The following is a 22,567-nucleotide window of genomic DNA, read 5'->3' as shown; positions in this document are numbered from 1 at the left end:
TACTTCATAAATTAAAATTTGAGATTTAGTGCAGTTAAGTAGCTACTTGAGACAACAAAGCGAATAAAAATATATTTATACCTTCTTTTCACTCTACTACACTAATTATCTACAACAAATCCTATATGTAAACACATATGTGCATGTGTGCATATTTATTTGTTGCCTATGTTTCTTTTCAGGGTCCCAATTTCTATAGAAATAACACTTCTACATATATAATTAAGTATGCCTAAAGTTTAGAACACTATTTTAATGGTTTCACAAACATCATTCAAAGGAACATCATTTAATGAAATGAATAGAGCATACCAACTCCTTAGTCTGGCACTTATTCTTGATTTAGATAATGGTATAGAGATAAAGAATCGAAAGTCTGAGGGCAAGTCAGACTCCTATTTAACTGTATTACAGATACCTCTGATTTGGTTAATGGAAACTTTTCAATAAACTGACGAGGGAACAGCACACACACTTCAACAATAAAATTAGTATAATATACGGGAATTAAAATAATGAGGCAAACAAGTTTTCAAGGACAAGCCACAAATAAGGTCAAAATTACCTCAAATGTTTGCCCTTCTAAGTCTTTTGCATCACACCAATTTCCCCATGGGTCTCGGACCCTACGTCTTCTTGTACGCTATATTAAGAAAAAAATAAAGGCAAAATGTAACAAAACTCACAAACTCCTCAGCACACAAACACACAAAACTTAAATACTAACTATCTAAATCTCTATTACCTGAGTATTTTAATGTCTGATCATCAACTCACTAAACTGTATTCTGCTGATCACAGCTAAGTCAGTTCTCTGCTTAGAGATACTCAACCAACTTCTTGTGGGCACTAGCAGCAGCTAGCAGGGTGAGAGCTAAGTGGGGGCATCGAGGTACCACTTTAAACACATGGTACTGATGACTCTGCATTTTACTTTATCTTCCTTTCTATTACCACTTAGGAGCTGAAATACCAGGAAAAAAATACTGTGAAGACTAGAATCAAGCACCAAGAAAACAGATTTGCTTCTAATTATCTGTGGTAGAAAGGAACACACAGCAAAAGATATAGTGAAAATAGAAGCAAAGCGACTACCCCAGATTTAGAAAGGCCATTGCCAAGTTAATTCAAACAGTAAAAGACTACAAAACGCATGGCACCTGTGACTCAACTAGTTTTGCAAACCTCGCATCTGAGGTGTTTAAAATGGACCAGCTGCCAAAGAGGTGTGTGACTTGCACGATCTCCAAAGAGTCACTTTAAAATAACCTTCCTGAAGACAGCAAATTCAGATAGAAATGGTCCACAGCCAAAACAGTCCGAGACTTATTTTACCTGTCACCACTGCCATGTGAATGAGAACTTATTACATTTTGCCTTATAGAATACTTACTGGATAACTGTTGTTTTTGAGACAGGGTCTCACTGTGGAGATCAGACTGGTCTTGAACTCCCTGAGATCTGCCTGCCTCTACCTTCTCAGTGCTGAGGTTAAATGCATGTGCCACCACACTCAGCTGGTGTGTGTCGCTGTGTTTGTTTTTATGTTTTCTTAATGTTATGTGTGTTTTGCCTTCATGTGTGTCTGTGTACTACATGCATGTCAGATGCCCGGGAGGCCAGTACAGGATGTCAGTTCCTCTGGAACTGGAGTTACAGATGCTTGTGGTCTGCATGATATGTGTCCTGGGAGCTGAACGTGGGTCCTCTGCAAGAGCAACATGTACTCTAGGCCATCTCTCTAGCACCTAACATGTTAGGTTTATAAATCAAAACCAAATAGCCCATGGCTACTTTAGTAGAAGATGTTTCTATAGACTCTGGCAGTGAACTTGAAGGGTTTTCCAGTTTGGTTGATTTTTGTCAATAGAAGCCAGAAAATTAACTAGCTAAGGTGAAACACAAGAGAAAACATGTTCTTCCACTCAGAGGCCATCTCTTTAGTAAAACAGCTGCTTACCATAGACTGCAGGCGCCAGGCAAGCTGGTAGGCCGCTTCTGCATCTGTCCTGTCACTCACTCGTACTCTATCGACCGGCTGTGGCCTGTTATATATTGCCTGCTCTGTTGGAATTCAGGAAAGATAGAACGATCTATTATTCTGTGAAATCGGTTGAAACAAGAAGATATACTATTCTGACTACAGCTGAGCTCCATGATTCTTATCCCACAATCATACATTTCATGTGCCACTTAGTTCTCAAACAAATAATGCTGTTAATGCAGCTCAATAAAAGCCATTATAAAGAAATAAGTAACTCGTATAACTTCTGGTTAAATGAGTACTGAGCCCACTTTGCTGACCATGGCAGTTTAGTACAGAAAACATGTCATCTCTGTGGCTGCAGCTACAATAGCTTAGCTTCTCAAATGACTGGCATCTACACAGAGCTTGGGGCACCAATGCCACAATGTGGAAGAGTAACCCTAAGGCAGACTGTCCATTCTCAATACAAAAGTGAAATCACCTGTCAGAGGCTTCCTGCTGAGATCTCTAGCTCACCTCCAAAACAGGGGTGGTAAGGCCCTGGCTCCTTATCACTGCCTACACCCATCACCATTAGCTTTCTTCAGAGCTCTACCGTACCAAGTCAGTGATCGGAAAGAATTCATTCTGACATATGCATACTCATCAACTTTGAATCAGAAAAATCAAGAGTGAAAGACTTCCACTAATAAAAAACAACTGTGTGCATATGTACACGTGTGTGCATGCCTAAGTCACAAGACAACTTGTGGGGTTGGGTCTCTCCTATCAAGCAGATCCCAGTGATCAAACTCAAGTCTCAGGCTTAGGGGCAAATGCCACTGAGGCACCTCACCAGCCTTGTTCAAATACTTTTGTGCTTTTATTATAACTAAATATATCGGTTCATAAGTTACTGCCTTTATCTAATCACTGCTAGAAAGCATCTCTAGCAGGAATATGGTACAGGGTGAGTAACACTTCATATTTCAGATTATGTTGGATCTTAGAATATGTGCAGAAAAAATGCCCCAACATCTAAACCTTTTCAACAGCCACGCTGCTCTCAAGCTGCATCTTTTTAAAGTAAGTAGACTACCCTTAGATTTCTCTTAAATTATTTACTTTTACTTGACAAAGAACTCTTTGTTAAATTATTTCCATTATGTAGATAAAATATTTCTTTAAAATTGTATCTTCACAGGGAAACAGTTTAATTAGCAGAAATCTGTTTAACATCAAGTCTTAACGATACACTTATTTCATAATGTTACAGTCTTTCTCTGAATTCCAAATACTTAAGTCTACTTGAATTTGAACCATCATAAAAATTAATGGGTGCTATAAGGATAAAAAAATGCCAAGTAAAAGATGTTGTTGGGTTTTTATTTTTACCACATCCAAAATTGATTGCTCCTATCAACTCGAGGTATGTATGAATCCGTCCAATACAATTAACATCCCCACAGTTCTTCAGGCCAGGACGTACTGAGGTCTTATTTAAGTATTTCGGTTTGCATATTTCCCTAATTAAAAGATGGAAGTACAATTATTTTGGATGAACAGAAACATTTAAAAAGGGATTTCTGGGGAAAACTTTTAATATATGAAATATCTTAAGTTTTTACCTTCGCTTAATGCCTAATTGTGTACAAATAAATACCCAAGTGTCCTTTTTTTCACAAGTTAAATATCTTTAAATGATGCAACAACTTACAAGTACCTGTAAGTGTGACTGTGTTACAAATATTCTTCCCCCAATACTAAGCACCATTGATCCCAGGTATCCCCCAACCTTGAAATTAGCAACTTATTTTGTACAGAACCAGATTCACATCTACATCTGTGAATAAAAGAGCACTTTGGGAATTAAGATTTAGTACTAAGACAGTCCCCCTAATCTTCCTTTTTTTATGGTACTAGTCTCATGCTGCTAGGCAACTGTTCCCAAGGCTTTCCCAGCTTTGCCAATGCTGTTAATTACTAACTCTCTCAAAAAGTTTTAAATATTGCATATTCACTTTTAATTGTAAGCACTTAGTCTCAAAGGAAAGCAGATGTAAGTATTCTAGGGATTTCCAAAGGGATTAAAAACTCCCAATGAAACTAAAGATTCATATAATAATCATATATTTGCTTAATGTACTATGTTAGAAAGCATAATATAAAATTTAACAGGAACAGACTTTACAAAAGTAGAAATCAATTACTGATTATGCCAAATGCTGCACTGTTAGGTATACATGCTCAACCTTCACAATTCTAAAAGAAAGGTTTTACCAGTCCCATCTTAGAAGGGAGCAAACAAGCTGGCCGGAATAACTACAACACCTACTTACTCAAGGGAGTGATAGGATCAAGACGCAGACAGTGACCCAGGTGCTAAGTGACAGCACAGACACCACTTGGTCACATTTCATTCTATAAGTACTTGTATCCCATGTCCCAGACACCTCTCTAAGAACAAGGGTTTGAGGTGAATAATACAAAGTTCCTATTTTCAAAGATCTTAAATTTCAATAATGGCTATCAATACATAAAGGAATAATATATATTACATTACTAGATAACAGCGCTATAAAGAGAAAGAAGCCTAAGTGGGTGGATGGATACAGGGTAACAAGCAGGCACAGACTATGTTATTAGCAAGGGTGCTTAGGGAAGGACTCCCAGACAATGAAGTACATAGAATATGAAAATAACTGTGACAGAGAATATTGTAACGTCTACAGAAAAGCTGAAATTCCAGTGTTCAATGAAAGAAAAGCAAACTATATGAATATGACATGAAAATAGGGAAGAATGCAGCTAATCGAAAATGACAGGAGCCTGAAAACTGGCTTAGTCTACACCTGTCTTCTCTAACCAAAAGGCTCTGCAAGAAACTCAACAGCCTTGCCCATAGCTTAGACCATAAATGTTTCTGTTCACCAAAGACATTCAATCTTCTTCCCGTAACACCTGAGATGCCTAAGATATTCTAAGCGCTGCCGTAAGCGCTGGGGACTCAATGAATAAGACAGACAGAGCTGTCTTCACGCTGCCTGTACTCCTGAGGGGTCCGGGTAGAAGACAACTGACAAGACTGGGGCCTTCTCAGGGCGCCATGTGCAAGACAAAGATAAACACAGGCTGCCAGAGCAGGGGGAGCACGACCAGAAACCTCCCCTTCCCTGAGCAGACCTAAGGAGTCAGAGGGCAGCGCTGTATGCTCTGAAGGAAAAGAAGATACGGCTGGAGTTACGGCTCTTAAACACTGGATCAACCCCTAGTGCGACCTGGAACCCTGTTCTCATCATCCGTGAACCTCATTTTCTCATCTGTAAAGACAGCCAAGCAAACTGAAGACAATTTAAATACAAAGTATGGCATGTGATAGAACAATGGTGTTAACAGCTGGTTAACACCTTAATAAAAACTTACCCTAAATAAAACCAATCGTATCTGCTCTCATGGAAAAGAAAGGATGAGCAGGTCTCTTGATTTCCAGACTTTCCCTTTCCCTTGTTTAAGTGTTACCTGTGTTCTGTTTTGTACTTTATGCTTTTCTCTTTAAAAATATTTCTTTTGCTTTTACACTTTTCTATAAGGTCATTTAAACAGTGATATCAAATAGGCTTTGTGTACTAATAGGAAACTACTGCCATAAAATTTACACTACCTATGTACCTTATTCTACTAACTTAACATCCAAAATTCAATGTGACAAATAAAATTTGTTTAAAATAACATTAAGTATGTACAAGTCATGACATTTCTGAGGTAGAAACTATTTTGAGGGCCTTCAATTTTGGCAATCCACCCTTTAATTTCCAAAACGCAAACCAGGTATGAATAGAGATGCAATTGAATTAGCATTTACAAACTGTCAGCTAGGCAACGTGGAGTGACAGAAGAGTGAGCCGGACTGATACCTTTCATGGGTCAGTGGCTGGCTGAAAGATCAAAGGCAGGCACCCTAAACCTCTCTCTGAGACTGTGCTAGTCTGTTTCAAACAGCAAAGATCCCACTGCCTATTTCACAGGCCTGTTGTGAAGACTCAGATGAGAAGATACATTGCAGCTTTCTGTAAACCACAAAGCACCAGGGAAATGTCAACTGTTTCTCTTAAGGACTCCTTACTCTCATGACATCCTTAGCATAAGATGTTTCTTTGGCACATTCACCAGTGCAAGAACATTTTTGTTCATCAGTGCAAAAGCACTTTGTTTATAATATGGCTCTCTTTAAAAGCCATGTAAATTAACATTATGTGAGTGAAAGGAGAGCTATTAATAAGGTCAATGTTAATCTTCGGTAGCATTTCTAGGTCCTAGCAGAAAGCTATTGCAACAGGACAGGATAACCCTTAGTAGAAGAGAAAATTAGGAGAAAAATAGGACAACACAGAATCCCCACCCAAAGAATTGGAAAGTGCTCTAAAACATTAATATCAACTCTGGGTGCGTAAAGGAGGTTTAATAAGCTACCATGAAAGTCTAGGTACTTTCAGTGTATTTAGGTTAATAAGGACTGAGATCTTTTGGTTTAATATACTTCAACATATCAAGTTTTTAGAACATGTACAATGTAATTCTTACCACTGATCCAAAATGTAGTTTCTAATTTTCAAATAGCGTTCTGGTGTTTTAGTTTGGCGCCCCTCAAAAAACTCAGGAATTGCTTGCTTTTCTTCTTCTTGAATGACATTCCTATCGATTTCCACTTCGTGCTCTGGTGGCTTAAGCTCTTCTCCCTCATGGCTGTCCTCTACCTGCCGACTCTCGCAGGACTCTGGAGAGGGTGAGGGCTTGGCTTCACCTGTTACTTCTTCCCCATCTTGCACATCGTAGCCTTGAGCCAGCCTATTGTTCTTCTCACTTAATTCAACTGAGTTTTTGCCATTACTGGTCTGTCTTATAGCCCACGATGTAATTTCTGAGCTTGAACATGCTTCTGCTTCACTTGGTTTCACGTTCTGAAGATACTCCCGGGAAGATTTAGCTAAGGGGCCTTCTGAGCATATGAATTCTCCATGGTCGGCTTCATAAATTTTACTATTAGGAATGTCTAAAGTAAGATGACTGCCAGAATTCTTTTCTGGTGTCTGAGAAGTCAGCTCATCCAGTTCATCTGTGATGTCTACGTCTTCATCATCAGATAACTTTTCAATTTTTACAGCATTCAAGTTAGGATCAGCACGCCCCCTCAAACACGATGCTGCCCGCCCCTTCGTCCTCTCGTCTTTGGATTTCACCTGAAGATCACTGCTGCTCTTCTGAGCTGGCGTTCCTTTCTCCACACCCCACTTTACCTGATTAAGAATCAAAGTAGCATCCACATAATATTAAGACTTGAAGTTTAACCACCTTACACAAAAAAATTAGGTAACATATTTTTTCAACTAAGTGTATGTTAACAGCCATCATATTTCCACTTGCTTTTAAAAATCTTATACCACTATCCAGTGAGAAGCCATTCTGAAGCTGCGGAGCTTCACGGAGGATCTTATACCACTATCTAGTGAGAAGAGCCATTCTGAAGCTGCGGAGCTTCACGAAGGATCTTACACTTTCACTAATGAATGCATTTTTATGCACCCATCCACCACCAAAAAGGAAACCTCCTTGACAAAGTAAGAACACGAAAAGCAATTAGTTTTTTGTTTGTTTGTTTTGGTGTTTTAAGACAAGGTTTCTCTGTAAAGCCCTGCTGTCCAGGCACTCAATCCAGGCTGGCCTCAAACTCAGAACTCAGAGAACTCAAAAGATCTGCCTGCCTTTGCCTCCTGAGTGTTGGGATTGAAAGTGTATGCCACCACTGCCTGGCAGTAACTGGCAGTAACTTTATATCCTCTTTCATACAACATGTCCATCACCTTCATTCAGTCTGATCTCATCCCTAATAGTTAGCCTCTCTTGTGTTCTTTTTAACATCGTATACTTCATCCATGCATACATTTGCATATATATATATGTGTGTGTATATATATATGTCACACACACATATATCTGACAAGATCTTACACATGAGAAAGGACACATTTTTTGTCTTTCTGAGATAGCGTGATTTTGCTTAATATTATACATACATTCTAAGTCTATCATCTTCCTATGAATTTTGTAATTTCACTTATCTTTAAACCTGGATAGTATTCTCTCTCACAGTATTCTCCCCCCCCCCCTCTCTCTCTCTCTCTCTCACACACACACACACACACACACACACACACGTTTCACTATCCAGTCATCTGGTGGTAGACAACAAGGCTGAATCCAATTTTTTTTGCTATACTGAATAAAGCACACCTAGTATTTACATTAGAAAAAAATCTCGCTTACTGCACTTCCAAATATTATTATGCTCCTAGATCTCAAATAAGCACAGTTAGAAATTCTAAGTATCAAACCAACACAACTGGGGCTGGAGAGCTGGCTCAGCAGTTAAAGAATACGGGCTGCTTTTCTAGAGGACCCAGGACCGGTTTCCAGAACTCACATGGAAATGGAGGCTCACAGCCATTTGTAACTCCAGTTAGAGGATCCAATGCCCTACCTCTTCTGGGCTTTGTGGGCACTGTATAGTCTGTGGTGCACGCGCACACACACACACACTCACACTCACACACACACACACACGAAGGCAAAACACCCATACATATAAAATAAAAAAAAATCCTAATTTAAAAAATATATACACAGCTAAATATAGAACAAATTATTTGAAAAATTAAGAACTAGATCATGACTACTTCTGAAAAAGCTTATTAGATTTTCAGACAGTTCTTGATAATAACTCTTCTGTTTTTAGACAAATTTTATAACCATGTTAGGTAGCATTTATATCCCCTAAATTCCAAAAATTTCCACAAGTTTCTTCTACAGCACAAATATTTATAAAATAATGTGCATTTCCCAGAGGAAATGTTGGGCTGCTTCACATTTCCTCTCAGGAACACTGTTTGCTTTGAAGAGCGTACAAACAGCTGCTCTCCTGTTTAAGGTCTGCATCCACTCAACAGCGGCCTCAGAACAACAAAGAGGTGCTGGAGCCCTGCACCACACACCTCAGCTACTAGTATGTGGAGCTTCAATCCGAGTCACCCCTCGTCAGCTGCAGATAGCACATGGCTGCTCCAAAGTGTTTTTTAAAAAAAAAAAAAATCAAGCAAGCAAACAAGCAAACCACTGAGCCAGACAGAGGACTTGGTGGGTAAGCCAAGCTCGACACCATGAGTTCAATCTGCAGTGCCCACATGAAGGAAGAACTTATTCCCACCATGTCCTCTGACCTCCACACTCTTGCCACAGAGCACATGAAATAAGCCATTTTTTTCAAGAGCCAAAACACTTATATACGTATAAACTACATTAGGTAAGAAAGTCCTAACAATAAGACTACTAAGCTGGAGCTGATGATGCATGCCTACAACCTCGGCATTCGGGATGACTGTCATACTGTTCTAGGCCAGCTGGGGCTATATAGTAAGATCCTGTCTCAAAAACAACAACAAAAAACAACCCCCCCCCCAAAAAAAAACCAAAACAAAAACAATCCAGACTATACTTACTGTCTGTATTGAGTAACTTTATCCAAAATGTTATTCCCACTCAGGATATCTGCACTCCGCTTACCTGATTTTTGAAGTACTGTCTGGCGTAAGTCTTCACTTGTAAAACTGTGCGACTCTGAACTAGTGTTGCGATTTTGGTCCACCTTCGGCCAAATTTAGCCTGTTATCAAAATGGAAACAATCTGCTTTGGAGTACCTTATTTAGTAATATTTCAAACAGTTACCACAAAATGAAACCCAACCTATTAGACTATGCCCTTAAAAATCAAAGCCCATATTTCTTTGATTCTAGAATTCTGAAAATTAAACAAAATGACTTACAATAGCCCAGAAGGGAGGTAGGGGACATTTAACTTTTTCTTAAAGAATCAACTGGACTCATTTCACATTAATTGCACTTTAAACTCAGACTTTACCCTCTACAATACCTCTTATGTATCCTAGAGCAAACACTCTACACTGAGTATACAGTGAAACGAGGGTAGACAAACAGTGACTTTCATGGTTCAGTGACAGATGAAGTAGACCCACACCAATGCTCCCTTCTGGGGCCAAAGGCTGTGCCACACTAATGTGGGATTCCCCTCTGTATGCTGTGAATATCATTGGTTAATAAAGAAACTGTCTTGGCTTGTGATAGGGCAGAAGAGTAGAGCTAGTAGGGGGAGGGGAACTAAAATGAGTGCTGGGAGAAAGAAGGCGGAGTCAGAGAGATGCCATGTAGCCACTGCTAGAAACAGATGAGCCAGAACCTTGCCAGTAAGCCATAGCCACTTGGCAATACACAGATTAATAGAAATGGGTTAAATTAAGATGCTAATGGGTTAAGTTAAGAGCTAGCCAATAGGAAACTAGAGCTAATAGGCAAAGCAGAGATTTAATTGATATAGTTTCTGAGTGATTATTTCAGGGCCGAGCAGCTGGGAACAAACAAGTGGCCTCTTACAACATCACACGCTGGGCGTTCCCATGGAGATTTCATGTCCAAAAGAGAAAATACACAATTCTAGATATATGATAGATATTTACACACCAAGTCTAAACCTTATTTAGTAAGTAAATCTTCACAACACAAGATGATATTCCTACAGTAGATCAACAACACACCACCCACTTTTTTAGAATTCTTAAAACCATGAAAAAAAATGAAAAAAAAAAAAAAAACCAAAAACAAAATATAACCCAGAAAAACCTCCCAGACTCAGATCTATAGACCAGGTAGTCATACCTTTAAAGTAAATACTTTAAAGTCACACTTTAAGGTAAAATATCTTTAAAGATCTGACCCAAATGATAAAGCTTCATTTACACACTTATTTCTGTCATTCACATGGGTGATACATTAAAACTCAAAGTACTTCTGGGAAAAATTTAAGAGCAACACCTAGCTAGTATTAACTCAGTGAAGAATCAATTCTTTTTTCTGCAGAGTGAAGGTCAATGACTTGTTACCATAAAATGCACTTAGAGACAGTAGGGACCTGGATAAATTGAGATCTTTTGAGATGACAGGGTTGAACACTAAGAAAATGAAAGGTGACACTAGCAAGAGGAGCACAGCAATATCCACCAGTTTCAAAGTGCAGTGAAGATATAGCCCCATGCTAAAGAAACAGACGGAATGAAGCCTTCCCTCGCCCAAGCCTGAGAGAAACTATATCATTGATAAAAGTGGGAAACACAGCACAACAATTGCCCAATAAATCAGAGTATTTTCTTCTGTAGGAAAACATTCTGTTTAAAATACCTTACTGTGTACACATTTCTATGCATCTATATAAGTAAATTCTCATTTGCTTATATACAGACCAAAAAACCCTAGAAGGATAAACAAAGAAGAGCTAATCGATTACCTCAGAAACAAGAATGAGGTTTATTACTCATCAACTTTAGGTAAGTGTGAGTTCTAAACACACAAATGGGTCCCCATAACCATCACTAAAGGCAACAAAGCAGAATCAAGTTCACAAACCACTTGCAAATATGAGCATATGCATATTTAGTCTCTGAAAAGGGGAAAAATACTGAAAAAAAGAACTATTTCTACAGTTAATACTAGCTAGGTGTTACTCTTAAATCATTAAAACAAAAATTAATTTTGTTAATTTATTCTCATACAACAGGAAAAAAGCAAACATAACTAATATCAGTATAGAAAAAAACAAGGAAAAAACCTCTAGAGAGTTTATGTATTTATATTAAAACACTCTAATACATAGCTCTCATGCTACAGACTAGAAAAATACAAACATATTTTACTTCTCATGATTTGTATATGTTAATAATTCAATTTTATTCAAATGTTCTATAAATATTATACACTACCTATAAATGTATATACATTTTCAAAATTAAATTTGGTATAATTTTAAGTTACATGTACCCTAGAAAATATACAACCTACTTTTGATTGTTTAAAAATTAATGGTCATTTTATTAAACATTTCTCCATGTTATATTTTTAGTATTTGAATCACATACATATATTTAATACTTCATAACTTCTAAGAGATTTCAGTGAAACAGTCATACAAAAGGTATTTTTGGTCTTCAAATATATGTACTGAAAAAATGTGGATTATGCACAATGCTAGATAGTTGAATAAAAAATAAAGAATTAAGCTTATGTCCTATTGAAAGTTGTGGGGATTTTTGCTTCTAGAATAATTTTACTGTACGTTAAAAATTTCTCTACTTACCAGTCCTTGTTTAAAGAGTTCTTTTTCTTCTACTGTCCACTTTACTGAATAACTGGCTGGTTTTGTAGGAGAATGCACCCTGAAGGTAAAAAAAGAAACTGAAATGAAACATTCCATGTTTATGCAGCTAAAGGTTACAGACCAGTGGTTCTCAACTTTCCTAATGCTGTGACCCTTTGATGCCCCAAACAATATACTATCGGGTTGGAGTGAGGGCTACACTAAAGGCAGCAAAGGAAGTCTCTCTGGTACAAGGAGACCGCCTCAGACTGAAAACAAAGAGCAGCCATTAATATATTCCCTAAGAATTAAATTCTGTATCACAAGAAATAAAGGAGACTAAGGAAACTCTCCAATTTCATAAAACATCCAGTCTTCCCACTGACTTCACTTTGAACAGCAAAAAAGAAAAGCCAAAGTCTGTTCATGCTCAAACCCGAGTTTATAAATGCTAAATAATGACATCCTTTTCCAATTAAAAAGAAAGGATATTTGTAAAACCTTTAATTTTTCTAGAATGTTTTTGAGACAGGGTGCTGTTGTGTACTCCTGGCTGGCCTAGAACTCACTATATAGAACTATATATATCTTGAACTTGTGAAAATCCGGATTCTGCCTTCCAACTACTGGGATTACAGGTATACACAACTATGCCCAGCCCAATTTTGGTAGGTAAATTTTAGAAGCCACAGATCCAAATGAAATTGTACATAATGATTTTTATTTTTTTTTTTGTTTTGTTTTGTTTTTTTTTTTGTTTTTTTTTTTGTTTTTCGCGACATAATGATTTTTAAACTATCAAACAGAAAAGAAATCAAATCAATCCATAATATATCTTCACTTTGTGATAAACTACTGACAGAAAGACATTTTAAAAAAATTCTGGCAAATAAATGACAGCATAAAAGTATGTATTCTAACATATATGTTAAAACCCTCTTTCAAAATAATATCCTGTCCTTTAAAACGACTTTTCTACTGACTATATCTAATTGTTAAGAATTTTCTCAGCTGGGAGGTGGGGGTGCACGCCTTTAATCCCAGCACTGGGGAGGCAGAGGTGGGCGGATCTCTGAGTTCAAGGCTAGCCTGGTCTACAAGAGCTAGTTCCAAGACAGGCTCGAAAGCTACAGAGAAACCCTGTCTCCAAAAAGAATCTTATAATTTTCAAATGATTTGAAAATGTCTAAAGGGGCTGGAGAGATGGCTCAGTAGTTACAGTATTCAATTGCTAGCACACTTATCAGGCTGCAACAACTTCCCGTTACTCCAGCTCCAATGGATCTGACACCTCTGGTCTCTGGTGGCACCTGCACACACTCTCTCTCTCTCTCTCTCTCTCTCTCTCTCTCTCTCTCTCTCTCTCTCTCTCACACACACACACACACACACACACACACAGAAACACAAGTGAGAACACATAATTTTAAAAGTAAAAAGGATTTCCATTTTTTAAAAAAAGTTTTTAAAATAAAAATAGGTACATACGCCGGGTGGTAGTGGCGCACGCCTTTAATCCCAGCACTCAGGAGGCAGAGGCAGGCGGATCTCCGTGAGTTTGAGACCAGCCTGGTCTACAAGAGCTAGTTCCAGGACAGGCTCCAAAGCCACAGAGAAACCCTGTCTCGAAAAACCAAAAAAAAAAAAAAAAAAAAAAAAAATAGGTACATACATAATTTTTGCTGTTTTCTGCAGACTGCACATGAAAAAAAAAACAGAAAGCTTGTGAAGAAGTTCCTAAATTTGTAATTCAAAACTTTTAATAGTAATATAACTGATTTTACCTGTTGGTGTGTTTTTTATCATCGTCCTTTTGATTAATCCAGAATTTTCCTGGAAGTGATTTATTAGACAAATAATACCTATGTAGACATTAAGGAAAATTAAGCAATATTAAAGTCATATAATTCTTATGTACTATCAAGTAGGCTGATTGGTAAAGACATTTAAATGTAACCAAAACCTATTCCTCTTGAAGCTTGCCCAGGGCTGTAAGTCCATGCTTACATGTTGCCTGTAGGAATGAACGATTACATAACACACACACACACACACAAAACACCTGCACTGCACCACAGGAATGCTGCTTTCCCTTCCTTCTCTACCACAAACGCCTGAGACAAAGTAGCTCAATCTTCTTCTTTTCTAAAATATGAATAGTAAAATAGATGAATTTTTTTGTAGGGTAATATGGGAACCGCTGTTTTCGTAGTTTTAAAAGTCACAGCCAAGAGTTCAGGATTCTTCTCCACACTAATATGAAGAAGCACCCCTCAGCATCGCTGGGACTAGCCTGCTACAGAACTGTTCCCTAAGTCTGAACTTTAACCAATATCAACCACATGTCTACATAATAAAGGTGGTCCTTATCCTCTAAAATGTATTTAGTGTCTAAGCGCTTATGTTTAACTCTTACGCTACTGTTTTTACATCTGGAACTAAACAAGTGACCACTTGAGTGTTCAATAACCTAAAATTGCAGAGTTCAATATGGTGGCCACTAGTCACACATGTGCATCACGCATCTGGAACACAACTAGCATTAATTGAGATGCAGCACTAAAATAAAATGTACTGTGAATTCCAAAGAATTCACTTAGTATGAAACTCTAATGATGTTTTCATTTGGGGCTAGAGACACGGTTCAATCAGTACTTGCTATACAATCATAAGAATCTAATTAGGATCCATGTAGAAAGCTAGGTGTGGTGGTTTGTGCACATATAACCCCAGCACTAGGGGGCAGACACAGATGGATCCCTAGAGCTTTTGACTAGCTAGCCAGTCAAATCAGTGAGCTTCTGGGTCATAGGAATCCTTGCCTCGAAAAATCATTTGGAAAAGGAATAAAGAAAAGACTTCAAGTCAACCTCTGGGTTCTGCACACATGTATATATTATCACACACCAAAAACAATGTTTTCATATAAGCTGACAGTTTAAATATGTTATAAAAAGATATGATATAAAAATTCATTTATTTTATTTTAAATGAAGCTATTAGGACATTGGAGATTAAATGTGCCTCTAATTAAAAAAATAGTCTAGGCAATATTTAGGAAGAGTTACAGTGTAAGGGGCTAACCAATGGCAATTAAAGATATAGAAAACATTCTTAAATTAACAGAGCAGTTGGGAATATCAGAAGTTCTGGATTAAATGGTGGACAGAGAGGGCTGGAGGGATGATTCAACAATTAAAGAGCACTAACTGCTCTTCTAGAAGACCCGAGTTGATTCCAGCGCCCCCATGACGCTGTCTGTCAACTGTCTTTAACTCCAGTTCCAGAAGATCTGACCTTATGGTCTCTACAGGCACCAGGAACACAAGAGTTCACAAACATACATGCAAACAAAAATATACACATAAATAACGATAATAACAATAATAGTGAACATAGCCATAAAAAGCATATGAAAAAGTTTTTTAAAAGCCACTATTTGTTAGTAATCTTTAAAACCAGAAAATCAGAAATTACTGATTTACTGAAATTACTGATATCCTCTCATTTGACATAAAAAATCTGAGTCTCGAAGTTAAACTGAAACCAATTAGAATAATCAGTCAGTGGCTGAGTCACAGATAAGGACCTAACCTCCCCCCCACCCCGGGGGTGGGGGCAGAAATGAATTTATTTTGTTTCTCATTTATAATTCCTCTCAAATAACGTCTGTAAACTGCAGAGCATAATGTGAAAAGGGTCACATGTTCTAAACATATGCCTTGTACAGCTAAGAATTTCTGAGTTTTAGCTTTTATAACTTTGAAAATGGAAGCTTGGAATTGGAGTTCTGACTTAAATATTTTACCATTTCTATGCAATATGTACACTCTACATGTGGACATGGCTAACAACAAAAACATTGTGTCAGTCTCAGATGCAGCTGTAAAAGATGCTACATTGTGACATAAAATTACACAATCGAATTGCTAAGTAGTCATCTAGCAATTACATTATGTCCTCTTCTATAATGTTTGCACTGATTCACTTTTTAACCCTGAAACCTTTACTTTCTCATAATGGATGAAGGATACTCTTCTTCCAACAGCATTTTCTCAATGACAGCTCTGTTCTCGTCACTGATGGTGCTATCCAGAGTCCACGGCTATTTAAAAGAAAGAATAGAATATTTCATTACCTAAAAAGCTATCTTACTTCGTTGAGTGAAATACATGATATAAACAATAACAGCTACAACTCACTAATGAGCACACAGCCACACATTGATTTTCACAATCACCCTGAGACAGTACAAACAGTTCACAGATGCATCTGCAGCCCTGGTGGCATTTTGAATGGAAGAGAGGAAAGCTCACACAAAAGCCTGCTGGATTCCAAGGCTCACGCCCCTTTAACTGTAAGCAGTAATAATGGCTGCCATACACAAAAGAACTCCTAGGCTTCAGGCATTTTGCGGAATACTTAACCTGTTTCCAAAACTGAATTCTGTTTTTCCTCAGTCATACCCTAAGTAAATGATCATACTCATTTCAAGTCTCAAGGTTACAGAATTTCAACTCCTATCTCTTTAAACTCCAGACGATTCTAGGCACCATCCCACACAAGACCTTTTGAATGTCTACCTGGCTTTTCAAATGAAACATATACAAAACAGAACTCAGTATCGCCTGTTTCCACCCACCTTTCCAACTTTGCCAAGCAACCACTTAAACAGACAAGAATCACTATGGATTCTCTTGTTTCTCTTCCATCTCCACATGCAATCTCCTAGAGCTCTCCCTTTAAAATCTAGTTCAGACTGGTTCAATTACACCTGCTGGAACCCACAGGACCAAGCCACTATCGAAAACCTTGCTTGGCTTATTGCAAATGGTTCCCAGCCAGTCTCTCTGTTTCTACTCTTGCTTCCCCCACTCTTCTTCACCACAGCACCCAAAGCATATTTGACAAAAATGAACCCACTAGTGTGTAAAGTTATAGAAATATTTCAATGATGTCGCAGTTAGACAAAATTGAAACCCAAGAGCATAAGCCAGTGCTCCCACACTCGCTATTCCTTCTGCCGAGCATGTCAGGTTTTGTAACTCTTCGTCTGTCCAGTCACTTTCCCCATTATATTTTAACTTAAATGCCACCTTCTCAGCGTCCTTTATTGGCTTTTCCTCAAGTATTCCCCCACTCTACTAACCTCAGTCAACACTGCTTATTTCTTTCCTAATCTACAAATGGTTTGTCTGCCTATTTACTGCCAGGATCCTGTTTTGTCTATAGATTCCTTAAGAGCAAAGTCACATCTACCTTGAAGCACTTTACTCTGCCCTCCTGTCTGGCATGGCGAGTGCGCAGTTGCTGCTAATGAAGCCGTGACCCTGTGGTTATGCCCATCTTTCCCCTGCAGAAATCAAAGCTGACAAGTGTGAGGCGAGTGAGGGAGATTTATACCTCATCAATTCGATCTGAACTTACTTCTCAAGAGATCGGTTTTCCAGAGTTGAAAATGGGTTTTCTATTTTTAAAGGAAGTGTTTCCATATACTACCTATGGGATTGTGGAGAATTAGTACTCAGGAAAGGAAAAGGGGCACTTTGGGCAATAAGTGCAGCGTTAAGTCACCTGAATTAGCATACTTACAAGACAGCCATTCTCCCTTCCCCATGTTGAATCAAGATAGTGATCTTGAAAGACTGATGCTGTGTTTTCATCATTTCTGTAATAAATATAAAAATTAATAGAAGAGCGATATTATATCCATTTACAACTATAACTCACACAGGATAGGGGCTGGCCAGTTGTTGATGCTAAGCAAACACCTTCCCCTCCTTACCAAAGGCGGAACACTGCAACAGTACCTGCTCTACCTTGTGAACCTGTGAGGGGAAGCCATAATGCAAGCACAAGAGCCAGTGCACGCTGAGGCCAAGAGACAAGTGAACACATGCACACAACTCTCCAGCTACATCTGTTAAAACTATCAAAGCCACAAACCCAACCACCTTCAAAATGAAAAACAAACAAAACTAGACGTTAAGAACTAAATTTAAAAAGTATTGAAGGAATTTAGCAACAATTTAATTTAAAAGTAATTTGATTTAGAGGATTTCTGTATCCATGAGAGATCAAAGTTTACTAATTCTGTAATTTTTTCACTGAAATAAGTACAATATGTGTTTCACTTGCAAGAAGACGGAACAGTTGGGTTTGGAGGGTCTCAAGGTATGACATAATCAACTTCAAACGCACAACAGGCAAACATTAAATTTATGTTTCCTAGTGAAATTAATGCCTTTTTCCTGATCTAACCCAGTGATAAGACACTCTATGAACTGAAAGCAATTTCAACTACTGACACCAAACAGCTCTAAACTCATGTCAACTGTGATTTCAAAGAGACTAATAAAGGCTTCTATGGCTGTGTCAGTAGAAGGAAACCTTTGCACAAACCAGGACTAACAAGAGTTCAAGGGTGGGCCTATGCAGAAATCTCTTCACACAGTATACTACAGTGAGGATTAGCCATATTCCCACGCTGATGTATGCATCTGAACGCCTACCTGAATCTCCTTTACATGGTTCAGCTTAAAATTACCTTTCCTCTCACATCTGCCAGGCTTCATTTTCCTCTTAGCCCCGAAACTTCAATCTCTCTAGTGGTCCAAATGATACAATTCAGCCTGCCCCTTTCTGTCGTTGTTTCCACTCTCTGTTCTAAGGGCCCTTTGGTTTCACACCTTAAGACCTTACTGAGTCAGTGCATGAGAATAAAAGTGGCAAGCCATCCAATCATCTCCCTTCACCCTTGTCCATTTACTAAACACACATAAGGTTTACTGTCTGTTCCACCCAACAAGAATTAATAGTTTTATGACAGCAGGGATTTCATTTTCACATTGCTATATATGCTCAGGGAGCGACAAACAGAATATAATCAGCAATTGAGTGAATGAGTAAACGAGGCAGTTGGCTGGGCAATGGACCAGAGATCTCTAACAGTTAAGGAATAAATACTTTACCACAAAACTATCCAGGCATGGTAATACTTAATTGTGATTCCAGCATTTAGGAGGTAGAGGCAGGAGGATCAGGAATCTAATACATAGCAAGGCCAGCCGGAGCTATATGAGAACCTGGCTCAAACAAAACAAAATGACACAATACAACAAACAAACAACAACAAAAACTTTACCTTAAAACCAATTGGAAACTGAAGGTAATAATCAGATTTGGATGTAAAAAAGACTTAACTTTAGAACGGAAAGGGACTAAGAAGAATAGTGGTAGAGAATTATAAAAATACTAGAGAAACACAGCAATAACCTATCTACAAAAAAAAAGCAGTATGAGCAAGAAGTGTCGTTTGGGATAATCCTTAATACCAATGGGCCTTTAAAAACTGAGCAGATGGGGGAGTAAAAAAATGGCAAAAGAAAAGGGAGGGAGTGCAGGTCTGTGCTCTGGGACTGGCTGGATGCTGCTGCCATGTACGCAATAGGGACAGCAGAGACAGTCTTAAAGGGGAGGTTGCTGAGGTACTGCATGTGAGAGAAACTAGAGTCCTGATCTGGAGCTCACAGGGAGGTAGGTCAACGAAAGATTGGGGAAAGCAAATATAGGTGCAATTTAAGGAACTGTATCAGAATGGCAGGGCAGCAAAAGAGCCTCACAGAAATTTAGCCAGGAGAGATGCCAGGCTTGGAGACATCACTAGGTATGGCAGCGAGCACAAGTCTTATGAAAAACACCTTTCGCCAGCAAGGTCTTTAAAAGCACACAGAAAAGGAAGATGAGAAGAAATAACAGTTGAAGGAAAACCAAAATGCAGTGTTCCATTTTTGTACCTAGCTTTCAGCATGTGCTTAAAAGCAGTATGTTTCAAACTAATCCCCACAAGCTCCTTAAACGTACTGTACTCTGTAACAGCACACCTCAAGGGCACCGGTCATGCTCAATTCAAGATGACTCTAACTCCAGCATCACAGGGCACAGGTAATAATAACATCAATGGCGCTCCTTAGGCAGAGGCTAACATCAGGAATCTTCATAATCCTGCTTGCATGATCAATGAGGAAAAATAAACAAAAAAGGAAGAACATAACTGTTCCTAGGTACGGTGGAGGAGAAAGTCTACTGTAGAGAAAAGGGAGAGTATGGGCAGAGGCAGGGACATCTGGGAGAGTCCAGAGTGAACATGACCCCGAGTAGAGCCATGGGAGGAGATGAAGGGGAGAAGGGAGAGGAGCCACTGACCAAGAGGGGTGGCCTGGACCAAGAGACTGACCAAGAGAGCAAAGGTTAGACCAAAAGGGCCAGTTGGCCAAAATGGCTGGATTATATAGGGAAGGGTATTTGGGGTCAGGGAAGTCCAGGCCCAGGGCTGGAGAAACTTAGGGTATGGCACAGGGTATGCCAGCCATACCTATACCCTGTTAACAGGTAAGGACTTAGGGATGCTGGGAGGTTCTAGCAGCCCTGGCCACTTTAATACGTTAATGGGCACCTCAGCCATTTGTCCTAGGTTTGAGTCCTAACACATAAGGTTACCATTACAAATGCCACCAATAGACCCTTGCCAAAAAAAAACAGTACAACAAGAAAAAGGGAGAAAAACGAAATACAACCAGAAAAGTTAAGATAAACCTATGAAAAAAGGCATAGAGGCAACGCTCTTAGGTAATGCTGACTGAACCAGAGACAAACTCATTCCTTCGTGAATTCCAAACAACTGTCCCTGCTCCCTTAGCTCACTGACTTACAAAAGTTAAAAACCACAAACTCACAAGCATTTGTTCAAGACTGAATGATTACACCAGCGTGAAGAATTGCTGTTATCTCAGGCTCCCCGCAAGAGCTTCAGGGAAAAATAATCATATGAACTTAACTACCCCTCACATAATTATCATGCTTTAAGACATGTGTAAATGCTCCTTATTTTGGTAGCTCATAGGAGAAGCCAGTACTCTATACAATTGAGCAGCTCTCCAGTCAGAGGGATTATACCAGCCACTATATGGACCAAAAACAGACCAATATTAGTAAAAGCATATAGTTCAAAAGAGTTCGAACGAAGTTGCTGTCAAGTTACGAATAATGTAATTGGCTGCATTTACAACTCAGGTCTTCTGGCTTCTACCTTAGCTCTCATTCTGGTTCCCATTACTTAAAAGGAGGGATAATTTTTACTCCTAAAGCAAGGTGTCAAAGCAGGTTCAGTTTAAAACCACACTGCCCGTCCTGCAGGCACTGGTGTTTAACAACATCCCTCACTGGATCTTCACTGTATTATCTCTAAGACAGTAAAGAACACTGTCGGGCATCTTAAGTATGCTAAAGCATCCTTCTCAATTATTTCATCAATGCTCCAACAGTATGATTGACACGTGATTCTTGGTTTCCAAGTAAGCGAGCAGAGGCTCAAATGCCTTGACCCGGGTCACAGTGACAGTAAACAGGAAGAGCGACTGCAGAAGGAAAACAAGAACTGTCCAACTATAAAATCTGGACCCTCTTGAAAACTGCCTTTCCGCAAGTTTTCACAACTTTCTCTGCGAAGAAGGAATCAAACGACTTGACCAAGGTCGCTTGCTGACGCAGAACTAAGCGCCTATGAAGTCAGGTCCTGTGGACCAGACGCCCGTGTTCAAGTCGTTGTGAGGAGCCCGAGACAAAGCGAATGCAGGAAGGAATCCGAACTGGAACGCGGCCACTGCATTCCGGGAAGCAACTAAAAACAGTCGGGTCGGGGCGCTCAGTTCACGCCCGATCCGCAGACCCAGCCGACTTCCGGTCAGGAGCAGCCCGAGTCCCGACGGCGTCCACGCAGCCCCTGCGATCGCAACGTCCGGCCCTCGCCTAGCACCGCCCGGTCCGCAGCACCCATCTCAGCGCCTCACCCCGGCTGTGCAGCGGCCAGCACATCCCCTTCCACATCCACATCCGCCTCCTCTGCCTCCATGACTGCACCTGACCCGGCCGTACTCACGAGATCCCGCGAGATGCAGCGGGCCGGAGGCGGGGCCTTGGTGCTGCGCGCGCCGCTGGGAGGCGGAGCTTCCGAGGTAAAGGCGCTGGCGGGGGAAGCTCCAGGGCTTTTGCTGTGAACCCCTCGGCCACCCGCAGACTTTTCTACTCTGTGTCCGTCCAGTTCCCTGGACACTGGGGTGTCTCACTTCTCTCACGTGTTACATGGGATTACTCTCAGCAGGTCTCTTTCCATTCGGACTAGAGACCTTGTTTGGTCAACTGTGCGTGTGACAACCATTGCCTCTGGTTCTGTCTGTTTACACGGACAAAGACAGACGGACGGACGGACGGACACACACACACACACACACACACACACACACTCTTACCCGTATGCTTCCGCCCACCACAGTGAATTCTTAGAATGACCC

At 39.5% G+C, this 22,567-nt stretch overlaps 1 protein-coding gene across 5 annotated transcripts in view; it reads right to left on the bottom strand.

The window, feature by feature from the left end:
- The window catches only part of Mysm1 (Myb like, SWIRM and MPN domains 1), a 37,824-nt gene extending 15,646 nt beyond the window's left edge, over positions 1 to 22,178 (bottom strand). For all 5 annotated transcript variants that reach the window (XR_005285757.2, XM_038332983.2, XM_038332981.2 and 2 more), the window contains exons 1-10: positions 22,067 to 22,178; positions 17,811 to 17,886; positions 16,253 to 16,323; positions 14,003 to 14,080; positions 12,219 to 12,297; positions 9,581 to 9,679; positions 6,548 to 7,260; positions 3,362 to 3,492; positions 1,961 to 2,064; positions 566 to 643 (exon numbers count right to left, since the gene is read on the bottom strand). Coding sequence is in view for 4 of the 5 variants with exons in the window: in XM_038332983.2 (XP_038188911.1) it covers positions 566 to 643; positions 1,961 to 2,064; positions 3,362 to 3,492; positions 6,548 to 7,260; positions 9,581 to 9,679; positions 12,219 to 12,297; positions 14,003 to 14,080; positions 16,253 to 16,323; positions 17,811 to 17,886; positions 22,067 to 22,128 (1,491 nt within the window). In the remaining variant the exon portion in view is untranslated. The remainder of the gene's footprint in view (positions 1 to 565; positions 644 to 1,960; positions 2,065 to 3,361; positions 3,493 to 6,547; positions 7,261 to 9,580; positions 9,680 to 12,218; positions 12,298 to 14,002; positions 14,081 to 16,252; positions 16,324 to 17,810; positions 17,887 to 22,066) is intronic.
- Between the last annotated feature and the right edge of the window lie 389 nt (positions 22,179 to 22,567).

This window comes from Arvicola amphibius, chromosome 6 (genome assembly GCF_903992535.2).
Source record: "Arvicola amphibius chromosome 6, mArvAmp1.2, whole genome shotgun sequence".
Lineage (NCBI taxonomy): Eukaryota > Metazoa > Chordata > Mammalia > Rodentia > Cricetidae > Arvicola > Arvicola amphibius.
This window is presented reverse-complemented; position numbering and strand designations above follow the sequence as displayed.